The following is a 24,182-nucleotide window of genomic DNA, read 5'->3' as shown; positions in this document are numbered from 1 at the left end:
GTTAATTGAATTTGTACAGGTGAAAAACAAACAAACCACATGGGAGCAATTATCAAAGAACAAATTCACATCTATCAGCTTAACTGCAGTAAAATGCATGAGACATTACATGGAGAGAAAGTTACTATGAGATCATGCAAATTGGCATAGCTCCTTTGCCATTTGAGGATTTGGCTACTTCTTTTCACCCATGGTGACCTACACTGCCTTCTGACTTGTAGTAGAGTTCTCTTATTCTCCAAACTCTTGTCACTCAATCACAATTTGTTCAGGGAATTCTACCAGTCAGGAACCAAGAATATTCCTTCCCATTTTCTATGGAGGAATGAAACTATTGCATACAGGCCCATGGATTTCTTAATTGATGTGAAATTCCAGATGCAGGGGCAAAATCCAGGATTAAATTCTAATCATATACATGTTTATATTTGATTTAGGCACAAAATTTCACGCACACGAATCGATGTAACATTTAGACAAAAAACTCCTTTAGCAGCCTCTAACTGCAGTTATATTCCTATTATTTCAGCTTTCTTGGTATCTACTGTCAGTGCTGCATTTCAGCTTTCGTTACCTGTTTTCACTCACTTACCAGTTTCTCAAAAATTCTCCATTTGAGGTGAATCATAGAATCATAGAATCACAGAATATCAGGGTTGGAAGGGACCCCAGAAGGTCATCTAGTCCAACCCCCTGCTCAAAGCAGGACCAATTCCCAGTTAAATCATCCCAGCCAGGGCTTTGTCAATCCTGACCTTAAAAACCTCTAAGGAAGGAGATTCTACCACCTCCCTAGGTAACTCATTCCAGTGTTTCACCACCCTCTTAGTGAAAAAGTTTTTCCTAATATCCAATCGAAACCTCCCCCACTGCAACTTGAGACCATTACTCCTCGTTCTGTCATCTGCTACCATTGAGAACAGTCTAGAGCCATCCTCTTTGGAACCCCCTTTCAGGTAGTTGAAAGCAGCTATCAAACCCCCCTCATTCTTCTCTTCTGCAGGCTAAACAATCCCAGCTCCCTCAGCCTCTCCTCATAAGTCATGTGTTCCAGTCCCCTAATCATTTTTGTTGCCCTTCGCTGGACTCTCTCCAATTTATCCACATCCTTCTTGAAGTGTGGGGCCCAAAACTGGACACAGTACTCCAGATGAGGCCTCACCAATGTCGAATAGAGGGGAACGATCACGTCCCTCGATCTGCTCGCTATGCCCCTACTTATACATCCCAAAATGCCCTTGGCCTTCTTGGCAACAAGGGCACACTGCTGACTCATATCCAGCTTCTCGTCCACTGTCACCCCTAGGTCCTTTACCGCAGAACTGCTGCCTAGCCATTCGGTCCCTAGTCTGTAGGTGTGCATTGGGTTCTTCCGTCCTAAGTGCAGGACCCTGCACTTATCCTTATTGAACCTCATCAGATTCCTTTTGGCCCAATCTTCCAATTGGTCCAGGTCCTTCTGTATCCTATCCCTCCCCTCCAGCGTATCTACCACTCCTCCCAGTTTAGTATCATCCGCAAATTTGCTGAGAGTGCAATCCACACCATCCTCCAGATCATTTATGAAGATATTGAATAAAACCGGCCCCAGGACCGACCCTTGGGGCACTCCACTTGATACCGGCTGCCAACTAGACATGGAGCCATTGATCACTACCCGTTGAGCCCGACAATCTAGCCAGCTTTCTACCCACCTTATAGTGCATTCATCCAGCCCATACTTCCTTAACTTGCTGACAAGAATACTATGGGAGACCGTGTCAAAAGCTTTGCTAAAGTCAAGAAACAATACATCCACTGCTTTCCCTTCATCCACAGAACCAGTAATCTCATCATAAAAGGCGATTAGATTAGTCAGGCATGACCTTCCCTTGGTGAATCCATGCTGGCTGTTCCTGATCACTTTCCTCTCATGCAAGTGCTTCAGGATTGATTCTTTGAGGACCTGCTCCATGATTTTTCCAGGGACTGAGGTGAAGCCCGGTCTCAACAGTGTGAGCAAAATCTCTTCAGCCGGTGGAGTTAGGTAAACAGGAAAGAGTTCCAGGTTTGTTTTTAAAATAATCATGCAGCTTTTTGTGGCTTAATCATTCAAAATATCCAAACTTGAGAACCTCACGCATCGTGTGCCTAAACCTCAGTGAAGGATAGTTGCCTGTTAAGCTTGAAGTAAGTGAATTTGAAATGAACAACAATATAAGTGATTACTACACATGCATGAAAGTGATTTTTAAAAAAACAAACAAAAAACTAGAAAGTTCTTAGAGGTGTTTAGTAACATTATTGCTTTTGACAGTACGGGTTGTGCAGTGCCTCAGTGCCAAATTGTGACGTGCTATCAGTAGCTAGGTTTGTTCATGTATCTACAGAATTGTATACTGGAGTTGAAAAAAAATGGAATTACAGAAAAAAGACCTACAGAATTCCATAGTTCTGCGTAATGGTTTTTGTGTTTCTACCAGAGTACTGTATTTTATGGAATTGTGTAATACTTCATTCAGAAACTTCCATCTAAATTTAAGATGGCAAAATAAAGAAATAAAGAAATAAAGAAAATAAAGAAAATTCCAGAAATACAAAAAGTATTCTTTTCATAGCAATATAAACTTGCTTACATTGTGCATATGTCATATTTAGTATTATTAGGCTGACAAGTGTCCTTTCCAGGATACAGTGTACTATATGGATATTGGGAAGTAAAAGGTTTTCATTACATATTGCATGCATTGTGTACACATGTGACAGCCTAGGTATTATAGAGTTGCCAGGTGTCTGGTTTTCGACCGAAACAGCTGGTCGAAAAGGGACCCTGGCGACTCTGGTCAGCACTGCTGACTGGGCCTTTAAAAGCCTGGTCAGTGGCGCAGCCGGGCTGGTGGGCTACCTGCCAGGCTCCGTGTAGCTCCCAGGAAGCAGCCGACATATTCCTCCAGCTCGGGCAGCCATGGGGGCTCCGCGCACTTCCCCTGGCCCTGCCCTGAGCACCGACTCCGCAGCCCTCATTGGCCAGGAACTGCGGCCAATGGGAGCTGCGGGGGCGGTGCCTCCGGGGGGGGGCAGCATGCAGAGCCCCTGGGGTTGCCCCTCCCCCTAGGAGCTGGAGGGAAATGCAAGCCGCTTCCCGGGAGCCACATGAGGTAAGTGCTGCCTGGAGCCTGCACCCCGAACTCCCTCCCGTGCCCCAACCCCCGTCCCAGCTTGGAACCTCCTCCCGCACCCAAACTCCCTCCCGGAGCCTGCAACCCCTCCTGCGCCCCAACCCCCTGCTCCAGCCTGGAGTCCCCTCCTGTACCCTGAACCTCTAATTTCTGGCTCCACCCCGGAGCCTGCACCCCCCAGCCCAGAGCCCGTAACCCCTCCTGCACTCCAACTCCCTGCCCCAGCCCTGAGCCCGTAACCCTTGTGTGCCCCAACCCCCTGCCCCAGCCCTGAGCCCCCTCCCGTATTCTGAACCCCTTATTTCTGGCCCCACCCTGGACCCCGCAGTCCCAACCCAGAACCCCTACACCCTCCTGTAGCCCAACCCCCTGCCCCTGCCCTGAGCCCCCTCCCACACTCGGAACCCCTCATTTCTGGCCCCACCACAGAGCCCACACCCCCAGTACAGAGCCCTACCTCCTCCTGCACCCTAACCCCCTGCCCCAGCCCTGAGCCCCTTCCCGCACCCAAACTCCCTTTCAGAGCCCGCACCCCTGCCCCCCTGCCCCAGCCTGGTGAAAATGAGCGAATGAGCGAGCATGGGGGAAAGCAAGCAATGGGTGGGGGGGGGGTGAAGTGAGTGGGGGCGGGGCCTCGAGGAAGGGACAGGGCAGTCTCTTGCCTATGAGAAGTGTAACTTTAGCATTTCCTGATTTTTTTTCTTTCATTTAAATTTGTGGCCTTCGTATAGTCTTTTTGATTTAATATATTTAAGACTTTCCACTTACAGTAGCTGCAGTCTGTGTTGTTGGACTGCTCTGTTGCAACATAGTTGTTACATAGCTCCGTTTTTCGGTGGGAGGATCTGGGATAGCTGTCAACGGATGTCAACTTAAGGGACAAAGGGCTTGCTACAAAGCCAGCGAAAGTCAATAGAAACACTTGTTGTGTTGACTTTAATGGACTCTGGATCAGTTCCAAAGTGAATACACAAAGGTAGAAAAATCTCAGCAAACAGGCTCCCTTGTTCTAAAAATTAAATAATCTGATTTTCGTATAATAAAATAGGGGGAAAAGAACACAACAAGAAACTACTACTTTTTCTCCTTATTCTCTTAGAAAGGGAAGACTTGCCCTTCACTTTTAAGTATCTAAAGGATTTAACCATCCTCTGTAACTAGTGACAGAAGCTAAATTCTAGCAGCTGCTTCAGCTGTAAACTATAACTTGAAGAGCTTTAAAACTCTTTAAAGAGCTTTTTAAATATACTCCTGGAATAATCCTTCCAAATTACCTTCCAAACTTTGTAAATAGGGACTTTAATAGACAATTCCTTTTGAACAGGTCAAAATAGGATGTAAGAATAGATCCCTACAAATTTGGAAAGCTTTGCCCAGCTTTATGCATATTATTACAACATACTTTAAAAATTATTATACACAACTGTATTAAGTTGTTGACTTGCTGCTATAATTTACAAATCCAGTACTATTAACGCCAGCAAGCTTTGGAAACTGGAGCAGAGTTTGTTTAGACCAGGGCAACTATTGCCTGTACTTGCAACATTGATATGGGACACAAAATTAATCTATTGCCACCATGAAGAAGCAGAGAGCTACAAACTCTGCACTGTGATCTATTTAGCTTGATAACATTACCAAATTTCCATCTAAAGTATAGTCTAGATGGAAAACTTGGGTACATTCATTCACAAAGGGAAGAGTGAGTCTTTATATAAAAGTGAGTCTTTTTACTGTATATCCATAGAGTTCATAGTTAAGTAGTAAGGATAACACTTAACTCGTGTATCATTTTCAAAACACTGTACAAATGTTAGTTAGTTAATTCTCCTCACATACCTGCGAGGAAGGTAAATAAGTTTTATTGCATCCTATGTTATAGACAGAAAAAAAAGAGAGAAGCTGAATGATTTATCCAAGGCCCCATAGCGAGTCAGTATTGGAGCCAGGTGTTAGAGATCAGGAGTTCTTAGCCCCAGGCCAATCTGCCATGCTTTCTCTATAAAGGGAGAGTTTTCCAAGATTCTCCAGGGAATCTGCAGCACTCAGGGGGGTGTTTTTTCACACCTCTTAGCAAGAAAGTTGCAGCGTTGTAAAGTGCCAGTAGACAAGCCCATAGTGTTTCCTGCCCATGTTTTGCCAACCTTTATTCTTAGAAGCTACTTCACGTGTTAAGCTCACTAGCATGACACAGTAAAGATGGCGTGATGTTGAACCCATATTGCTAAACCCATATTGATAGAGTGTGATGGCTAAACATAGTGATGGAAAGCCATCAGTAATTTTTGCCAACTCTTTCTTCACACACCTCAGCCTTTTATTTTGTTCCCAGAATGTTGATATCAATGTAATTATCAAAGAGCTGAACTCGAAGCACCTTTTGGCACCTACATGAAAATGCACACATAAGTATGTATTAGTATATGTATGTATTAAATAAGTATTGTGGCTGTAAAGGGTCCCTGGAGTTTTAACTTCTTAGTGTTCTTTAAAAATCCAGCAGATATAAATTGGCCTCAGTAGTACTTAAATTATACCAATAGATATACTTACACACAAATCTGGAATGTTAAATGCATATTTGAACTTCTCACAAGCCTTTCTATAGACTCCTTATTTTTGAAAAATGCTAATTGCAGGAAGCCTTTATATAAGTCAGCACACTGGGGTGTAGATTTTTTCCCCATAAGCAACCAGAACCTTCAACTGAAAACGGGATTATGCAGTAGCATGCAGGGCTTTTTAGAATTTTGCAGTAATTTAGGGAGTGGACTCTTGTGGTTAGTTTTACATCAGCAGTTGAGGAAGAATGGCTGTTGCGATGTGTTACGTGGAGAAGTGCAGTAATCTTCGTTTCTGGAGTGCAAAAGGCGCTGTACTCCTCTCCTTTTAATAGGGCTAAAAGTTGAAAAATGTTGCTAAATTTACCTAACCGATTTTTTTAACAAGTTAGGAATTTATTCTGGCACTTTTAATAAGCCTTGCGGCCATGTACTCTCTGTACTTCAACAGAAAAATGTCATCCTTTTGGGTGGGAGTTGCGGCTGGAGAGACCAATATTGTCTCAAAAACAAGTCAAAACCACCAAATATGAAAACTAAACATATCTCACTTGTTGCAAGGTGAAAAGTTTGGTACAAAAGCCAAAGCTATTAAATCTGTTTGGAACAGGAAATCCTTGTGAGTGTGTGATAGTTATTTGTAGTAAGTTACTACTTACTCTGTTTCTTATATCTGTTGGCATGCCATTTCCTAGACAAATAAGGGACAACATCCCTTCCCTGTGCAATTTGCAATGTGAGGATCCACACAGGGAGACCTTTCAAGACACATCAAGGAAACTTGGGAGCCAGGAGTAGAGACAAAGGGAGGGAGGCTGGGAAAAGGAGGAATCCTGGAATCTCCTATTTGCTACCTTTCTCTGGACAGCGATGCTGGAAATGGCCTGGGGAAAAAGAAGCACTGATGTGACTCTGCCCCTTCCACTGCTGTTGGCACCAGAAGGAGCCAGGAAAGAGGAACCTTCCTCCCAGCAAGTGGCAAGGATGCAGTTGGAGGGAGGAGGAAGCTTCTGAACCACACCAACACCATGGCTAGCAATGTGAGAAGTGGCAAGGGTACGGGGGAGCCTTGTACCCCATCCATCTGGTTGGCAGTACTGGTGGGCAGCACTTCAGAAACGGCAGGAGTCTTGCCATGCATGCTGCATGAGGTGCAGCTGCATGGCTCCGGGGAGTTTTTATTAAAGGTGCCATTTTCTCTCTCATGCACACACACACTTTTTTCTTCCTTGCAAACATAAGAGGAAATGGATTTACACATGCAGGACCAAGAATTGGCTGTTCTTGACTCCCCTTTGTGCTGCTCCAGCTGTGCAAAGGGGAATTAAAGCTCAATGTTTAATGCAACAGCTGTGGATTCCCTCTGAGGTTGCTCTAACTTACACTAGGGCCAGTTTGGCATTCAGCAGCCCCCAGGATCAGAAGGACAGAAAGGTGTCACAAAAGCACCTAAGTGCCCCTCCTCAATTGTGCTGAGTGATTCTCTGGCACATGTGAGCATGTAGCCCATAACATGTATGTGTTATATTTTTAGAATATTATAGAGCAGCTGAAGCATCATAGGTTTCAGAGTAGCAGCCGTGTTAGTAGTCTGTATCCGTAAAAAGAAAAGGAGTACTTGTGGCACCTTAGAGACTAACAAATTTGTTCATCTCTAAGGTGCCACAAGTACTCCTTCTCTTTTTTTGAGGCATCACAGTAAACTTTAAAAATCATTCTACTCCTTTGAATTATTCTCTGGATCAGGAAGGAAGTGATTTTCTTCCCTAAATTTTACATAAAATTCCATAATGGACAGGCCACTCGCCCAGCCACTCAAATATTCTATCTCTGAGAGCATCTACAGTGGATGCTTTGGAGAGAAGTAAAAAATGTATAATAGTCTTGCCATTACTCAGTACCACACTAGGAAGGGAGTTTTTTTCCTGACCCCAGCTGGCAATCTGTTTATATGCTGAAGCATAACAATTAATACTCCTTGTAATTCTCTTCATAGCTAGTATAACTGCAGATGTTACTATTTTCTCATGTGTCTGATCTGGTTTTGGATTTTACTCAGCTGTTTTTCAATAATTATTACCCCATGGCATTACATTCCAGAGGTTAATTTTATGTTTCTTTTATAACCTTATTGCTTTTTATTTCAAATGTCCTCTTCTTTTGTGAAACACATTAAATGCAAGCTCTTTGTTGACCTTTGTCAATCTTAGTTTACACCCCCTCTTTCATATGTCCTGCTCCTCTTCTGGATTCAGAATGAAATAAGTTCTGTTTTTTCTTCTAAGGAAGATGACCCCTCTATCCTCCAACCTTCTTCCCTCTAAATGTTCTAGGGCGAGACTGTCAATAGTACAATTGGGAATTGGTCTAACTGCACTTTGTAAATCTCCCCTTGTCTGCTTTTCTGTAAGCCTTTTGCATTTTGCCATGTCTTCTTTTAAATTAAAAAAGGTCATAAACTGAAGACAGAATGAGAAATAATATGACTTAGCTTTATTTAGAAATATTAAATGCCCTGGCCACCTTCCAGCCGTTTTTAGATTCTAGTCAACTAAGCCCCTTCAGCAGTTCCACTTACATTTGATTCTATCCATTAATAATGCCCCCTACACAGCCTACAATGAGTTCACCCATTCCACTTCCTCTCTTGGCTCCTAGAGAGTTCTATAACATATTTCGTATTTCCTAATAAGTACAAGAAGCGTAATGCTCTCATCATCTAAGAATAGTTATAGTTTTCGTTCATATATTTTCAGTATCAAAGACTTTCAAATATATGTTATGATCATAAAAATATTTCAGAGCAAAACCGAAGCACAAGAAGTGAAAATCTTGAAAAAAGTCAACGGATTTTGTTTCTTTTTCTTCCCTGGGAAAAAACAAAATAATTTTTTTTTCATAATCCTTGCATGTTAGGTAGCCAAAGTTATAGTATACTTTAATGATATGGCTGTGCAATTAGTTGCGTGTATATTGTCTTTACAGACACTTTTTAAAAATGGAGATACTGAGTATAACATTTCAAGATAAGGATGAGAAATCAGGAACACATTGTAATCTTAATATATATTTGCTATTACATGTACAGTGCAGGATATACAATGTGGCTGAGTTAACACTGGATTTGAAATCTGGTCTGGCTGATTATCCTGTCAGATAAATGCATACAGGTGTCATTCACTTCAGTGGGAGTTATGTGCATGCCTGGTCAAAAAGGGACCCTGGCAACTCTGGTCAGCACTGCTGGCTGGGCTGTTAAAAGTATGGTCAGCGGCGCAGCAGGGCTAAGGCAGGCTCCCTGCCTGCACTGGCTCCGTGCAGCTCCCGGAAGTGGCGACATGTCCCTGTGGCCCCTAGGCACAGGGAGGCTCTGCGCACTGGCTCTGCCCCAAGCGCCGGTTCCGCAGCGCCCATTGGCTGGGAACCGCGGTCAATGTGAGCTGCGGGGTCGGTGTCTGTGGGCACGGGCAGCGTGCACTGTGCAGAGCTGCCTGGCTGCATCTTTGCCTAGGGGCTAGACATGCTGGACACTTCCGGGAACCTGCCTTAGCCCCGCTGTGCCACCGACCGGGAGTTGCTTGAGGTAAGCGCTGCCCAGCTGAAACCCACACACCCCAACCCCTCCTGCACCCCAACCTCCTGCCCCAGCACTGAGCTCCCTCCCACATCCAAACTACCTCCCAGACCTCACACCCTGAAACCTCTGCCCCGAAACCTGAGCCCCCTCCTGCACTCCAAACGCCTCAGCCCCAGCCCAGAGCCCCCTCCTGCATCCCTCATCCCCAGACGCACCTCAGAGCTCACACCCCCAGCCGGAGCTCGCACCCCTATCAACACCACAACCCCCAGCCTGGAGCCCCCTCCCACATCCTGAACCCCTCATTTCTGGCCCCACCCTGTAGCCCACACTCCCAGCTGGAGCCCTCACCCTCTCCTGCATCCCAACCCCCTGCCCCAGCCCAGTGAAAGTAAGTGAGGGTGGGGGAGAGCGGGAGGGGGTCTGGAGTGAGTGGAGGCGGGGCCTCAGAGAAAGGGCAGGGCATGGGTGTTTGGTTTTGTGCAATTAGAAAATTGGCAACCCTATCACAAGTTACAGAATTATCAGGTCTCTTTAATTTTGGAATTTTGTGATTTTTATGCCTGAATACTCATCTTTAACATTGTACTGATATTATGGTAGTTTTTGCATTTTATATATTCTTTTAGACATGCTAAAGGTAATACTCGTCTCCCAGTTATAAGTATTCTAGTTATGTATCACTGAGTTCATTTTTAGGACACTGAGCTCAAAAATAAATTATGTATCTGTTAGTAGCAGCCATCAATCAGTTATTTCTCATTCAATAAGTGGTGGCACTGGAAGAAAGTTATTTAGTGGTCAATATGCATCATTAATCTTTTTGAGAAGGGGATTCTGTGCTGTAGGCGATTTTTAGATTATCTGTACCTCATTGCCTGCAGCTTTTGGAAAAATTGTAAACAAAGCCAGCTGCTTGTTATGTTACTGCTCATGGTTGGTTAGATGAGCAAATGGCATCGCAAGTGCTCTGTTTCTGTTGGTTTTAGTGTATAGTGGAAAATATCTTGTTCCAATTATTTTTTTAGTCTACTATCTTTCAAAATATGCTTTAGTTTCTAAACAGAGAGTTGGGATTTTAAAATCCATATTAGTGATGGAAATTTACAAGAAGGACAAGGAGAAACGGTGTTGTCATATTAACTTTGGATAAAACTCACCCTGCTGCTGAAGGCTTTCAATAATGCTCTGTACTCCACTCAAGCACCATTTAAGCCCCTATGTTAAAGGCTTAAAATAATGCAAGGGGCCCATACAGACCCCTGGGCCAGAGTGAATTTTACCCTTTTCAGGTAGATAGGAGACCAGGGAAGTTGATTATGAGCGAATTGATTTTTCATGAGCAGTTTGAGACTGCTAATTCCATCTATTTCCTGTTGGTTTAGTCATTTCACTACTCAATTTCATGTTTCTTTGGAATCTTTAATGTAGAAGAACCTGCCAATGAAACTTGTATTAGACACACAGTTTATGGTCTATGGAGCTGTCTGAACACAAAACAAACTGCAATATACAAAGTGGATTGCTATAGATTCATAACATTTCTCTGATAAAATTATTTTATGCAAGATAATCATGTAATCCATTTCATAATTCATGATAATTTTTTTCTTTTTTTATCAGCTGCAGCTAAACAAGCAAACAGGTCATGGCACGCTTAACGAAAAGACGACAGGCAGATACAAAAGCTATCCAGCATCTTTGGGCAGCTATTGAAATAATCCGGAACCAGAAGCAAATTGCTAATATTGACCGTATTACGAAGTAAGTTGCATTTTATAATGAAAGATGATAAGGGGCAAAGAGATAATGTTAGTTATGTAAGCCTTGAAAAAAACACAATAGTCAACCTTGTTAGAGCTTGTGAAATGATTACATTCAGTACTGTTTCATTAATTGTTAAATTAACAAAAAATGTTAAAAACTGAGTGTCTTTAAGTCCAATACTGAGGTATTAAATCTGACGAAGGGCCTATTCAATATTTGTTCACTTCATCATAAATCCATAGATAAAATAGAAGCAACATTGGTAGACTTCTGCTTATTCATTAGCCTGTGATCAGAGGGGAAATACTAGCTATAGAAAGTGAAGCAGAAAATGAGAATAAAAATATTTGTAAATAGTCTTATAAAAGCTGAATTATTTTGGAACTGAGAGGATAACCTTTTTATTTAAAAAAGCCCCTGACCTCACTGAGATTATATTACCATACAGGAACCAAATTATGTGGGCCACATCCACACAATATGTATCTTGTTTGGCCTTGAGGAAGTCACATGGGCAGCAGCTGTGTGATTGGGCCGCAAGTGAGCCGCGGGTTGAGAACCACTGAACTAGAATGTTGTTTGCTGCTAATGTTACTATTATGTATTTTGTGGTAGCACCCAAAATGTATTAGATCTCTGCCCTGTAGAGCTTATAATTTGGGGGGTGGGAGGAAACAAACACCCACAACATTAATATAGGTCTTTTGAATAAGATGGGCCAATCAGTGCAATCAAAGATTGGGGTTTTGTGTGCCCTGGTTTCGCTTTATTACCAGAATTTTTAGACCTACACATACACAGCATATACTGAAAAGATATCTATATGAATAACTTTTAAAAGGTGCATAACTACAGGTTGGTGATCTGTTTTATTGACATGATTTGGAAGTTCTGTATTAGGCGTTGGAAAGCATCTCTAGGGTTATAAAGCCAGAGAATGTAGTAAACAACAAATAAGATGAAAGCAAATAGATGAAATCCTGAGGGAGTGATAGTACTGTGCCTAGCTCCTATAAGTTTTAACAGAGAAATGCATCATTAAAATAAGAAGCATCTACTGGGACATGAAAATTCTACCAAAGGAGCCAGGTTAGCCTGATGGAGAAGACCATATACATGGGGAATTTGACTTTTCCAGCTCATTTCAATTGGAGAGTCTCAGGGTTTTACAAGCATTACTTAATCAAGCCTCAGAACATCTCTAATACACAAGTAGGTATCACTATACACATTTAGAGAGATGTCAAGTGACTTACGCCAGGCCACATAGTAACTCAGTGACAAGGTTGGGAATATAACCAAATACTCTATATGTTTATGAAGTGCAAACTGGCTTCCATTCAGCACAAGATGACTGTCAGAAATATGGGACGCTGAATTAGAGAAGTCATGAGGGTGCTATCTAGAGACACACAATGCCAAATTATTGATGTGGAGGAAGGATGATGGAAACATTTGGCCAAAAGGAATGGAAACCAATCAGGGCCATTTAGTGTAGAAACCACCAATAGAGATTCTGCTGTTAACAAATTGGAGGATGGTCAGGCTAAAAAGAAACAGGGTACAGTTGGTAACCCACTCAGTGAGCACAAGAAAGCCACTGAAGGTGAGTTATCAGAGAATAATAAGAAGAGTCAAGCAATCTTAATAGCTTAATGGAGAAGACCGTGGCCTGGGCTTTTTTGTAATCCAGAAAGAGTATGGATGGTGTGTTGCCTCTTGGTGCCAAGGCAACAGATGTGTCAAAGGTAAAGGGTTGCATGAAAAAGTTTGCGAATGTTAAAATATCAGTCCAGATGAGTACTGGCAACACAAGACTGAAGGGAAATTTGTCCTCAATTCTATCAACTTTATAGTCTTGAGAAGAGAACTCAAAACAGGACACAAACACACACAGATAGATGTCTTAAAGATCCTTCCAGTGCAAAGCACTAGTGAAGGAAGAAGAAAAGTAGTGCTGGAGACTAATGAGATGAATGACAAAGTATGTTCTATAGACATGAATCCCAAAGCCTTATGAAATATTAGAATGCTCTCTCTGTGATGAGAACTGAATGGCTTAGGTGATAACAGCTTCCTTGGTTCAAGGCTCATTTATGCAAGTAAAATAATAGTGGAGCTGTTGCTTAATAAGTGTACACAGGTGTCTGTGCGCAAATGCAAAAGTGGCTAATAAGCGAAGTGAGTTACAAGTGATGCTAAGTGATGGATAATATGACTTGGTGTGCCCAACTAGAACTTGGGGGGTGTGATTCTCACAAGTAGGATGTTAACACTGTTGACAACGTTAACTTTATGGGATTTGTTAGAGGGGTGACTTTGCACATTACAAATATTTACAAGACTAGACAATACAATAATTCTGAGAGTCACAGTGGTGTGAAATATACTTGGAAAAGGACACAGAAAATAAAGGATCGGTTTATGTGAATATCTGTTACTCTCAAAACAGTGTACTCAGTCATGCACTAGTTGAGAAATATGGACCATGAAAAAAATTCCTAAGTTAGAAAGAGGACATACTCATTGTAACAGGGGGGCACTCACTTTGATCTTCGCTGGGCAGGTCTCCAGTGGCTCAAGGCACACAGTCAAAAATGGATCCCTTCCAGGGGACCAAATGTCCAACAGAACTATCTCCCATCTTAAGAAAGTGCAGCCACGAGAGGAGAGGAGAGGAGAGGAGAGGAGAGGAGAGGAGAGGAGAGGAGAGGAGAGGAGAGGAGAGGAGAGGAGAGCTCCCCTCCTCTAGAACTGACCTTATCAGGCCCTGCAGCTCCTTTTATCTGAGCCTGCTGAACTCTGATTGGCTGCTTTCATGAGGCCCCATCTAGGCAAGCCTGGAGGACCCACCTCCACTGCTCCTTCCTGAAGCCAGGCATAGTAGGACTGTAGAGCCTTCAGCAAGAGGCCATGAGGAGCCAGGTACACCCCATTACACTCAGGATCTGGAATGTGGAGACACCATCCTGAATCTACTTTTTTACCAACAGAAAGGAACTGAATGAGAATATGAAAAAGGGGGCTAAGTGGTAATGATAATGAGCTACACTAACTCAAAAGTGGATTCATGGAAAACAAAAATACAAATGGTACTGGATCTTAGAAAATACACCTTGGGGAATTAAGAAACCATCTCACATGGAAGTATGAAAATCCATGAATGTGGAAAAAACTGGCATACTAGCAGACATCATAATTAAGATGTAAGAGATTACAATTCCACTGAAATATAAAATATAGAAAGCAATAAAAAGTCAGTGTGGTTTTATAAGGAATTCTTCAAATATCTGAAGATGGAAGAATTGGAAGTTGGAACATGAGAGAACCAAAGTAGAATCTACAGAACTAGCCAAGACTTGCAAGGAAAATGTGGTGGGGGGAGGAGAGGGAAGGAAAGGACTTTTTAATATGTATTGGGAAGCTCTATAGAGAAAAGAGGCCCATTAATTAAAGGACTAAATCAAGTATGATTCTGTTGAACTGTTCTTTAAAATTGATGAGAAAAATAAAGAAAAAGAAAATGAACAATTAGAAAGTAATTGAAAACTGTCATTTATTGCTGTAAAATGGAGGGAAAGAATCACTTGGAAAATATGCGTACACAAATCAGGGCCTTTAGGGAATTAGCTAATTAACTTACTGAACTTCTGGCAATTCTTTTTGAAAAGTCTTTGACAATTGGAGGAGGTATCAGGAAACAAAAACTTAAATTCAACTTCAAATGGGAGGAAAATTAAGGGATAAAATATGTTAGTAATTAGAGTGCAATATAAATACTTAAATAACAGAAAAGCAAAGTGTGAACAACATGTGTCTGCGAGGGACAATATCATAGAATCATAGAAGGTCAGAGTTGGAAGAGACCTCAGGAGGTCATCTAGTCCAATCCCCTGCTCAAAGCAGGACTAACACCAAATAAATCATGCCAGCCAAGGCTTTGTCAAGCCGGGCCTTAAAAACCTCTAAGGATGGTGATTCCACTAGCTCCCAAGCTTGTCTATCATGATAGACAATCTTGATGGCTTTTTAAAAATATATAAATTTTAAAAAATCAGAAGATGAAGGGAATTCAATAGCTGTTCTGTCTACGTTTTAATAAAGCATGTAGTGATTTAACAAGGCACTGTATCTTATTTGGATATTTAATTCAAATTCATTGGATATATGCACTGTACCCTGGATTGAAACTAGCTAAAAGTCTGTGAGCAAAGGGTAACAATAAATAGCATTGTACCAAGTTCTGGGGAATTAGTAATAAGGATTATACAGTAATCACCTTTTTAAAATAGTGTTAAAAAACATGATCGAATGGATGTCACATCTCATCTGTGTATACAGTTCAGTGCGTTGGGGTTTTGGTTAGACCGTTTTCCTTAAGGATAGTAAAACTTTTATTTAAATGTAAAATATAACAATTGGAGAAGATCCTCAGCTGGTTTAAATTGTCAGAGGCCCCTTGACTTAGCTGAGCTACGACATCTTACACAAGTTGAGGATTTGGTGCTTGATATTTAGTAACTGGGTTTGTCCCCATGGTGCTTTAGTCCATAACAGAGGGGGGTGTAAATTTTAGTCTGCAGTTTGTGTGTCACACGGTAGTTTGCCCATGTGGACCCTGCTGGCACGCATTAAAAGTTCCCTAGTGTGCAGTAACGTAGTACTGTTTGAAATGCAACTACATAAATATGCACTTTTGGTGCACGCCAGCAGAGTTCTCATGGACCAGTTAGTGCACAACACTAGTGCTTAATAAAATTCACACCCCTCTGTTATGTACTAAATTATAACATAGACAAGTGCTAACTTGTGAAAATTATAAATGTTAATAGGAATGGTCTGGAAGTCCTACACTGACATATTATTTCATAAATATCACTTTGTTATCCAAAAATATGTCCTGTCTAGTCCTGACATTAGGATAGTTTGACCCTAATCTGTCAGTTATATAGATAAGTATCACTGGGATTGATGATGCTCTAAACAGTAGCTGAGAATGGCTTCTGTCATGATAGTAGAGCTTTGACTTATTGTCCACATATGTGTGTGCAGCAAGAATGATATTTATGCTTTTCCTTCCTCAGTTTTTTCTCACCCCTTTAGCTTCCATCAGTTTTGGAATTGGGGTAATCTGAAAAAAGGAATTACAGTAGGTTACAGTGCCCTAGGCTTTCACCTCTGGAGATGGCAGTTCAGGCACTAACTAAAATCACAAGCGAAAATAAGTTTGGCCCCATCTTAGTCCCTAGATGCGTACATTTCAAAACCACCACATAATTTGGCAGCATTGGCACTGCTTACTGAAGAGAAATCTAGGCCTGGAACAGTAAACTGTTGCAGGTCAGGTTTGAGATTCATTGGCAAAGCAGTGGAGGTTGTTGCATAGGATCTGCTTGTATTATATTTGTCTCGAGCTAGTGCTTTTGTTACCTCATTGTCATTAGCCCTAAATTCACTCATACTTTAGGGAAAATATCAGCTCTCCTTGATAGAATTGGATGTTTGTGAATTTATACTTAGTACTTAGATTTAAATTTACATTAAATGATATAAATAATATTTGTACCTTTCGTAACTTTGAGGTTGGGGAATTATTGTTTCAGAAGTCTTACAAAATAATCCTGAGATGGTTTTAACACACAATGATGTATATGGGAATAGTTAGATGTCTGCTTGAGAGAAAAGAAAAAAATCATGCATATTTAAATCACTAGAATAAAATATTGACTCTCATAGACACACAGCAGGTTGACAAGTACTTCTGTACAGATACATGTTCTCTCTAGATTTTCTAAGGTCTTTTGCAGCACCTTCTTTATATTTCCCTCACAACTAATTGGGCTCATAAGACTTAATCAAGTGTTTTTCTCTATTTCTCTCAAGCTATTAGGAATCCGTACTAGCAATTTATGGTTATTTACTAATCTCTTATGGTTCCTACATTTACAGAGTTCAGAGAGACAATTATGTATCCAGTTATTTTTAGTAAAATGTATGATATCACAAGAGGTAGTTCTAGTGTTTCTCTAAGATTTGATTTTGTAACCAATACTTGTTCTAGTTTCAAAATTAATATCAAGATTTATGTGAAGAACTTCATTTCATATCAAATCTAAACAGAAAATATATCTTTTTCTCCCTTGCCTATAACTCTATGTTTCTCTTTCCCTCTACTACTGTTTATGATTTACCTTGGTAATTATGTTATCTCTCTCAGTAAAGTGTTGTGAGATGCAATTGGTAAGAAAGTTACTGTACAGAATAAAGTTGTATTACATTATATTAGATAATTCTCATTATAAACAATGTTTTTCAAATAACCTGTGGTCTGAATTACTTTTCATATTCAGTAGCATTGGTGAGAAAGTACTTTGACAACATTCGGGATTTAGAAAAATACTTTATTTCTGTAAATAAGTATGAAGTCCTTTAAAAAATAGTTCTTTTGCACTATCATTTTCAAATTTAGGTGGCCTAAAGTTAGGTACCTTATTTTATATTCATGTACTTAAATATAAATGAGTATCAGAAATGCTGTGCACCCACAGCTCCAGTTGGCTGCATTGACATTTGTGAGTGGTGAGCACATTTGAGATTTAGGCAACTTGTATTTATACAATTACAAAGTTCACTAAATACAAATAGAAATACAAAGAAAATACAAAGTTTAGAAATACAAAGTTCACTAAATGCATCTTGAGTAGTGAGGTGTGCTATTCAGTGTAAGGTTGGTTGAATCTGGCCTATTACAAATACTGATATTTCAAGAACACACACTTTAAAGCTTTACCCTAACAATTGATTTTATTTATGGTGACCTGCAAAACTAAATACAATTAAATCCTCAGTTTCATCAGTATTAAAGTATATACATTTCATAAATTGCATGCAGCATAGATACAAGCTCTGTAGACCTCTGCACTATTATTTGCCTGTTTGGACTATTAAACTAGCTCTAACTTTAGTGTTCTGGCTCCAAATGTTTTCACCAGAACAACTGATGGGGTTATAAAGCTATCTTGTTCATTACGCTGACCTCTAATAAGGTAAACTGTAATAGGTTTAACGTACACTGTTGTGTCACTTATAGTTCTGTAACTTAGTTACCAGTGGTGCAAACTGATGAGCAGTCACTCCTGCACTTATCACTCAGATGTGTGAAAACTAGTGAGAGCACAGAACACTGGCACACTCCTGAGTCAGCTCCTTCCTGCCTTGTCTCTGCATAGATTCACTTTACTTCCTGCTTCTGAAGAATTAAGCCAGAACAAAGCAGACTGCTAGTTCTGCTGGCAGGATCACATGCTGCTTATTCTTTTTACCTGAACCCACTTTGAGGCTCTTTTTTTACTTGGGCTGTGTGTGCACTTGGGCCTATATTTATTTTTTACAATACCTCAGTTTTTTAGTTTTTTTGTTTTTTTAAATTTCCCTTAGCTTGGAAAGCTAGCCATGGAGCCAGCAAAAAAGGCCTGCACTCTTCACTGGCAGCAGCACCTTCAAGGTGTCTCTCAATGAGTCTTTCTTCCCAATCTGTATTTATTCTGAGACCCTCTACAGAGAGGCAGTCATTGCTCCTGTGCCTGCAGCTGAATCACCCAAAGACCTCTATGGTGTTTAACCACACCTCCTCGTGCACTCAGGGGAATATTCAGGGGAAGGAAACTGAGGGGCGTATGATATCTGAAGACTCTTAAGGGGATGCATAGGATGAAGCCCCTCACCGATGAAAATCATAGGGAAGCACAAGGAAGAAGACATGATAAGCGCAGCTCATGTGTGCCTACACTGGATTTCTGCAGAAGATAGACTAAGTAATACTCAGCCCCTCCCCTGACCTTCAAAAATAATAATAAAAAATCTGGGCATTTCTTTTCCTTGTCAACATGGGCCTGCATCCTGTAGCAGCTGCCAGTAGAACTTCCAGACTGTTGGTTGGAGCATCCCACACACTGTTCTCCTGGTTTTTATGGTCCATGTTTCAAAATACTGGGATATTCAAAAGCAGATATGACTTTAGTGCTTGAACCAGGACCTCAAGACTCCCCCCAGAGTGTCTCTTCAGAAGAACTACCTGATTAGGCAAGTCGTCGGCTTCCAAAATGTCATTCCTTCCTGAGAAAAGGTTCAGAGAGTCAGGACTTGTGCCAGTTCGTTTTCCCCCAGTTTGGAGGATTTTGAATCAGTGGAGTTATATTCCAGGGTTAACCAAAGACTATTTTTAACCAGACAAGGACTTAACATCATAGGGCTATAATGTTCAGATGGACTGACTCAAATGTCACACAAGCATAGGCACAACCAGTATCAGATACTAAGTCAAAGGCAGGACAGCGTACTTCATTGTGCAAGGAATAGCCAGTTCTAGGGCTTCTGTTTATATCTCGAGAAGTAGGAAGTCACGTCCTGGAGGAAGGTAACTGATCACTGAGTTTCTGAGCAGGAACACTGGACAACAAAACAGGTGAAATTGTCAAAGGCATCAGTGCCCTAGAGTTTCAAACGGTGAAAATGGCTCTGGTAATCTTATATCAGTTTTGTTTTCACTATCATATTTTCCTTTATATTGAAAACATAGCAGTAGTTGCCTAAGTCAACTGATTATAACACTCAAAGAGTAAAATAGGTACAGGAGGCCCTACAACTGTTCTTTTCCCCTCAGCACCCCACAAATACTGAAATAGCTGAATCCAGCAGCCTATTGACTCAGACAAAATGCATCCCACCAAATGGATTCTAAGGGAAAAGGCTTGCCTCTTCCATCTCTGATCTAGAGATTTGGTCCTGGCAATCAGAGATGTATTTTGGTCAGGAAAACCCAGAAAACAACGAACTTACGTTGCGTAGTCCAAGACCCAAGGACAGTAGCACAGGGCAACATCTCCAGTTAATGGAGTTACATCCTAGTATGTGTGTTCCCCGACATCACCCCCTCTCTACCAATCTGAGGTTCCTTTACAAGACAAAGCACACCTGCTCAACTGGCCAAGAAGGGTGTAGTTTTGTGGATTTGTAACTGGTGACTTGAGAATCATCAGTCCTTCTAACCTTTCTCTCCTGCCTTGTGTCACAAGAGACCTTCACCTCTCCCAGATCAACTCAGTCTATCATTGTGGCTCCTGACCAAGTGATGTTCTAGGAGCTTGGTCTTTTACACCAGGTTGTCTACATCTTGCTGTTGCCCAGAAGAAAAGAGGCTGTGGGCAGTCTTCTTTACATCAAGCTCAGATGCGGTGAGCAAGCTAAGAATGTTTCTTTCCCTTTATTCTGAGCTTTTTCAAGGGATGATGTGATACAGGCCTGGCCTGCCAGGGCGCTGGTACTGACATCATGTGCTCTGTGCTTCTCCCTTGGTGTCTTGGTTTTCTGAAGCTGCTGTCTGTTTTTCCCCCGGCCAGTTCTACTTTCCCACACTGGAGCCAAAATTAGTGTTGGGCTCACACAATTTACTTCCTTTGAGCTTTTCAACTCTGTCATCCTTCCCCTAACATCCTGGAAGGTGGTGGTCCTTTAGAAGGAATCTCCCGGCCTGTGAAATAGTGGAGCTGGCTGCTCTCTCACTGGTCTTTCCTTGTATTTCTCTAATAAAGTAGACTGATGTATTTTTAAGGCCATAACTGATCATCTAGTCTGGCCTCATGCATAAAATAGCCCATAGGACTGCCCTGCGTTAATTCCTGCTTCAAACCCAATAGCTGTGGGCCTTACCCTAATCTCCATCCCATAAGAACAGCCATAATGGTTCATCTAGTCCAGTATCCTGTCTTCCAACAGTGGCCAATGCCAGATGCTTCAGAGGGAATGAACAGAACAGGGAAATTACCAAGTGATCCATTCACTGTCATCGAGTCCTACCATCTGGCAGTCAGAGGCTTAGGGACACGCAGAGCATGGGGTTGCATCCCTGACCACCTTGGCTAATAGCTATTGATGGACTTATCCTCCATGAACTTATTTAATTTTTTTAATCCAGTTGTAGTTCTTTGCCTTCACAGCTTCCCCGCGTAATGAATTCCACAGGTTAACTGTGTGTTGCGTGAAGTACTTATATACTTCCAGCTCAATGTGCAGTGGCAGTCAAAAAAGCTAACAGAATGTTGGGAATCATTAGGAAAGGGATAGATAATAAGACAGAAAATATCATATTGTGTCTATATGAATCCATAGTGTGCCCACATCTTGAATACTGCGTGCAGATATGTTCGCCCTATCTCAAAAAAAAAATATTGGAATTGGAAATGGTACAGAAAAGGGCAACGAAATGATTAGGGGTATGGAACATCTTCCATATGAGGAAAGATTAATAAAAGTGGGACTTTTCAGCTTGGAAAAGAGATGCGTAAGGGGGGATATGATAGAGGTCTATAAAATCATGACTGGTGTGGAGAAAGTAAATAAGGAAGTGTTATTTACTCCTCATAACACATAATTATTAGGCAGCAGGTTTAAAACAAACAAAGAGAAGTACTTCTTCACACAATGCACAGTCAGCCTATGGAACTCTTTGCCAGAGGATATTGTGAAGGCCAAGACTATAACAGGGTCCAAAAATAACAAAATAAGTTCATGGAGGATAGGTCCATCAATGGCTATTGTCCAGGATGGGCAGGAATGCAAAACCATGCTCTGAAGCGTCTCTAGCTTCTGTTTGCCAGAAGCTGAGAATGCGTGATGGGTGGATCACTTGATGATTAACTATTCTGTTCATTCCCTCTGAAGCATCTGGCATTGGCCACTGTTGGAAGACAGCATACTGGTCTAGATGGACCATTGGTCTGACCCAGTATGGCTGTTCTTATGTTTGTTTTAAAACTTCTGTCTATTAATTTCATTGGATGATCCCTGGTTCTTATGTTATGTGAAGGGGTAGGTAACAGTTCTCTGTTCACTTTCTCCACACCATTCATGATTTTATCATATCCCCCCTTAGTCATCTCTTTTCCAAGTTGAATAGTCCAGTCTTTTTAATCTTTCCTCATATGGAAGCTGTTCTGTACCGTTAATCATTTTTGTTGCCTTTCTCTGTACCCTTTCCTTTATCTGTGAAACTGCGCCATTGCCCAGAGTGCTAGAGTGCAGATAGAGAAGCTATGCTTTTCTTTGATATGTAGAGGCTATTAATATTTACCTCCACCATTCCATTGAATATTGAAAATCGCAAAACTCCATCATCCTAGTTGAAGATCCTGAAAAGGCCCAATGTTTGCAGAGGACAACAAGGTAGGAGACCTCCCCTCACTTGGATATAAAGTTAATTTGGCTAGGGCTGTTGTGGACTGCCCCAGGCAGTGAGCGATGGAAGCCTGTGGTTTCAGTAAAGTTCCTTTCCAGTTCCACCAGTTTGTTAGTTGAATCTGTCTTTTTTTGTTGAATTTTTAATGACGGGAGGCAGAATTGGGTTCTCTTAATCCTACTACCCTGATGGCTCTGTATAGCACCTAGCATGTTGATTTCCCTCTCTGTGTTTCTCTGCCTTTTGGTTGGGGATATGTTGCTCAGATGATATCAGTCTGCATCTTGCAAAGAAATACAAATATCAGTCTGTATTTCTTGTGTGGTAACTCCTTTCTGACTGTTGACTGAAGGATGATATCAGTCTATACTGATCATAGAACCAAGTCATTGAAAGGAGAATTTCTTGTGTGGTAACACTTTTCTGTGGTTCACTTCTACTGATGTAGATACCCACCTTGGCCTTGTCAGATCTGTTTTAGTTCTGTGGGGTTGTTTTTGTTAAGTTCTATTTTGATTTAAGTTACAGCTCAGTTGAATCTCTGAGGCTGTGTCTACACTACCACGGTAAGTCGACCTATGCTACGCAACTCCAGCTACATGAATAATGTAGTTGGAGTCAGTGTACCTTATTTCGTGTTACCGTGGGGTCTACACCTTGGGGGGGGTCAATGGGAGAAACTCTCTTGTCGACTTACCTTACTCTTCTTGTTGGGGGTAGAGTACGGGGTCGACTGGAGAGCGATCTGATGTTAATTTGGCGGGTGTACACTAGACCGACTAAATCGACCGCCGGTCGATCAATCTCAGAGTGTCGATCCTGGCTGTAGTGTAGATGTACCCTGAGAAGAGGGGAGGCATTAATCCTATAGAGGGTGTCAAAACTCTGTCCTTCTAAGGGTACTATGTTTGTTAGGTACATGGCAGAGTGTACCTGATGGGATGATATCACAGAAAAGAATTACTAGATATGAAATTCTACTTTATTGACTTGAGATTTTCTGATTACCAAAATGAGGTTGAGTCAGCTGCAGTTTTAGATTGTGTGTGTGCCCCTCCCATTCCATAATTAGCTCTGAAAGCGGGGGGGGGGTGTGTGTGTGTTCTTCTCTGAATATCATTCTGTGAAGTTTCTCCACACGCTAAGGGCAATTAACAGTGACAGATCTCCTTTTGTTGAGCTGTCCAGTTCCTGGGCTGAGTTTCCCCAGAAGGCACATTTCTAGGAGTGCTGATTAAGCAAGCTGAGGGACAAGCAGACTGAACTGGTAGGGAATGGCCTCAAAATGGGATGAATGAGCATATATATAATGGAATGACAAGATAGTGCTTCAAAACTTAAGATGATCTCACTTAAACCAGAACATCTGGTTTGCTTACTATGTGCTTGCTTCAGGATCAGAAACCATTTAGAAAATCTGACTGTCACTGCTGATGGCATCTCTGGCTTTGATGAAAATGTAAATCTCCCTAGCGTTCTTCATATCACAACTCATTACTTATACATAAACAATAGAAAGTAATAACAATGATTAAGAAAGCAGATTATCTTTGAATTTATGACCAGGTAATCCTGTTATCTGTGTCTGAAATTTTTTGACTGAAATTATCATTTTGTTGCTATTTCAATTTCTTTTCCTTTGTCAGATTGTTCTTCTCAAAATGTCTTTTGTCTTACTATTAGTTATGAGTAGGTTTATCTGAAAACTGCTGTTTGAGATAAGGTATCTTGCTATCCAGAGGAATATAGTACAATTATTGCATTAGTTTACTTCTGGCTGGTGTTATTAGATCATTTCTCATGTCTTTCTTTACTGTTCTTCTTGGTGTATTTTTAACCATAGCAGCAGAAAGGCATATATCAGTTGTTGAAAGGGAGCTCTTTCA

At 41.3% G+C, this 24,182-nt stretch overlaps 1 protein-coding gene across 14 annotated transcripts in view; it reads left to right on the top strand.

The window, feature by feature from the left end:
• The window catches only part of ZMYND11 (zinc finger MYND-type containing 11), a 160,675-nt gene that overhangs the window by 69,907 nt on the left and 66,586 nt on the right, over positions 1-24,182 (top strand). For all 14 annotated transcript variants that reach the window (XM_073334522.2, XM_073334521.2, XM_073334520.2 and 11 more), the window contains one exon: positions 10,920-11,060. In XM_073334522.2, the coding sequence (XP_073190623.1) occupies positions 10,945-11,060 (116 nt within the window). In that variant the 5' untranslated portion in view covers positions 10,920-10,944. The remainder of the gene's footprint in view (positions 1-10,919; positions 11,061-24,182) is intronic.

This window comes from Lepidochelys kempii, chromosome 2 (assembly GCF_965140285.1).
Source record: "Lepidochelys kempii isolate rLepKem1 chromosome 2, rLepKem1.hap1, whole genome shotgun sequence".
Taxonomy (NCBI): Eukaryota; Metazoa; Chordata; order Testudines; family Cheloniidae; genus Lepidochelys; species Lepidochelys kempii.
The sequence above is the reverse complement of the archived record's forward strand: the minus strand, read 5'-3'. Positions and strand labels throughout refer to the sequence as shown.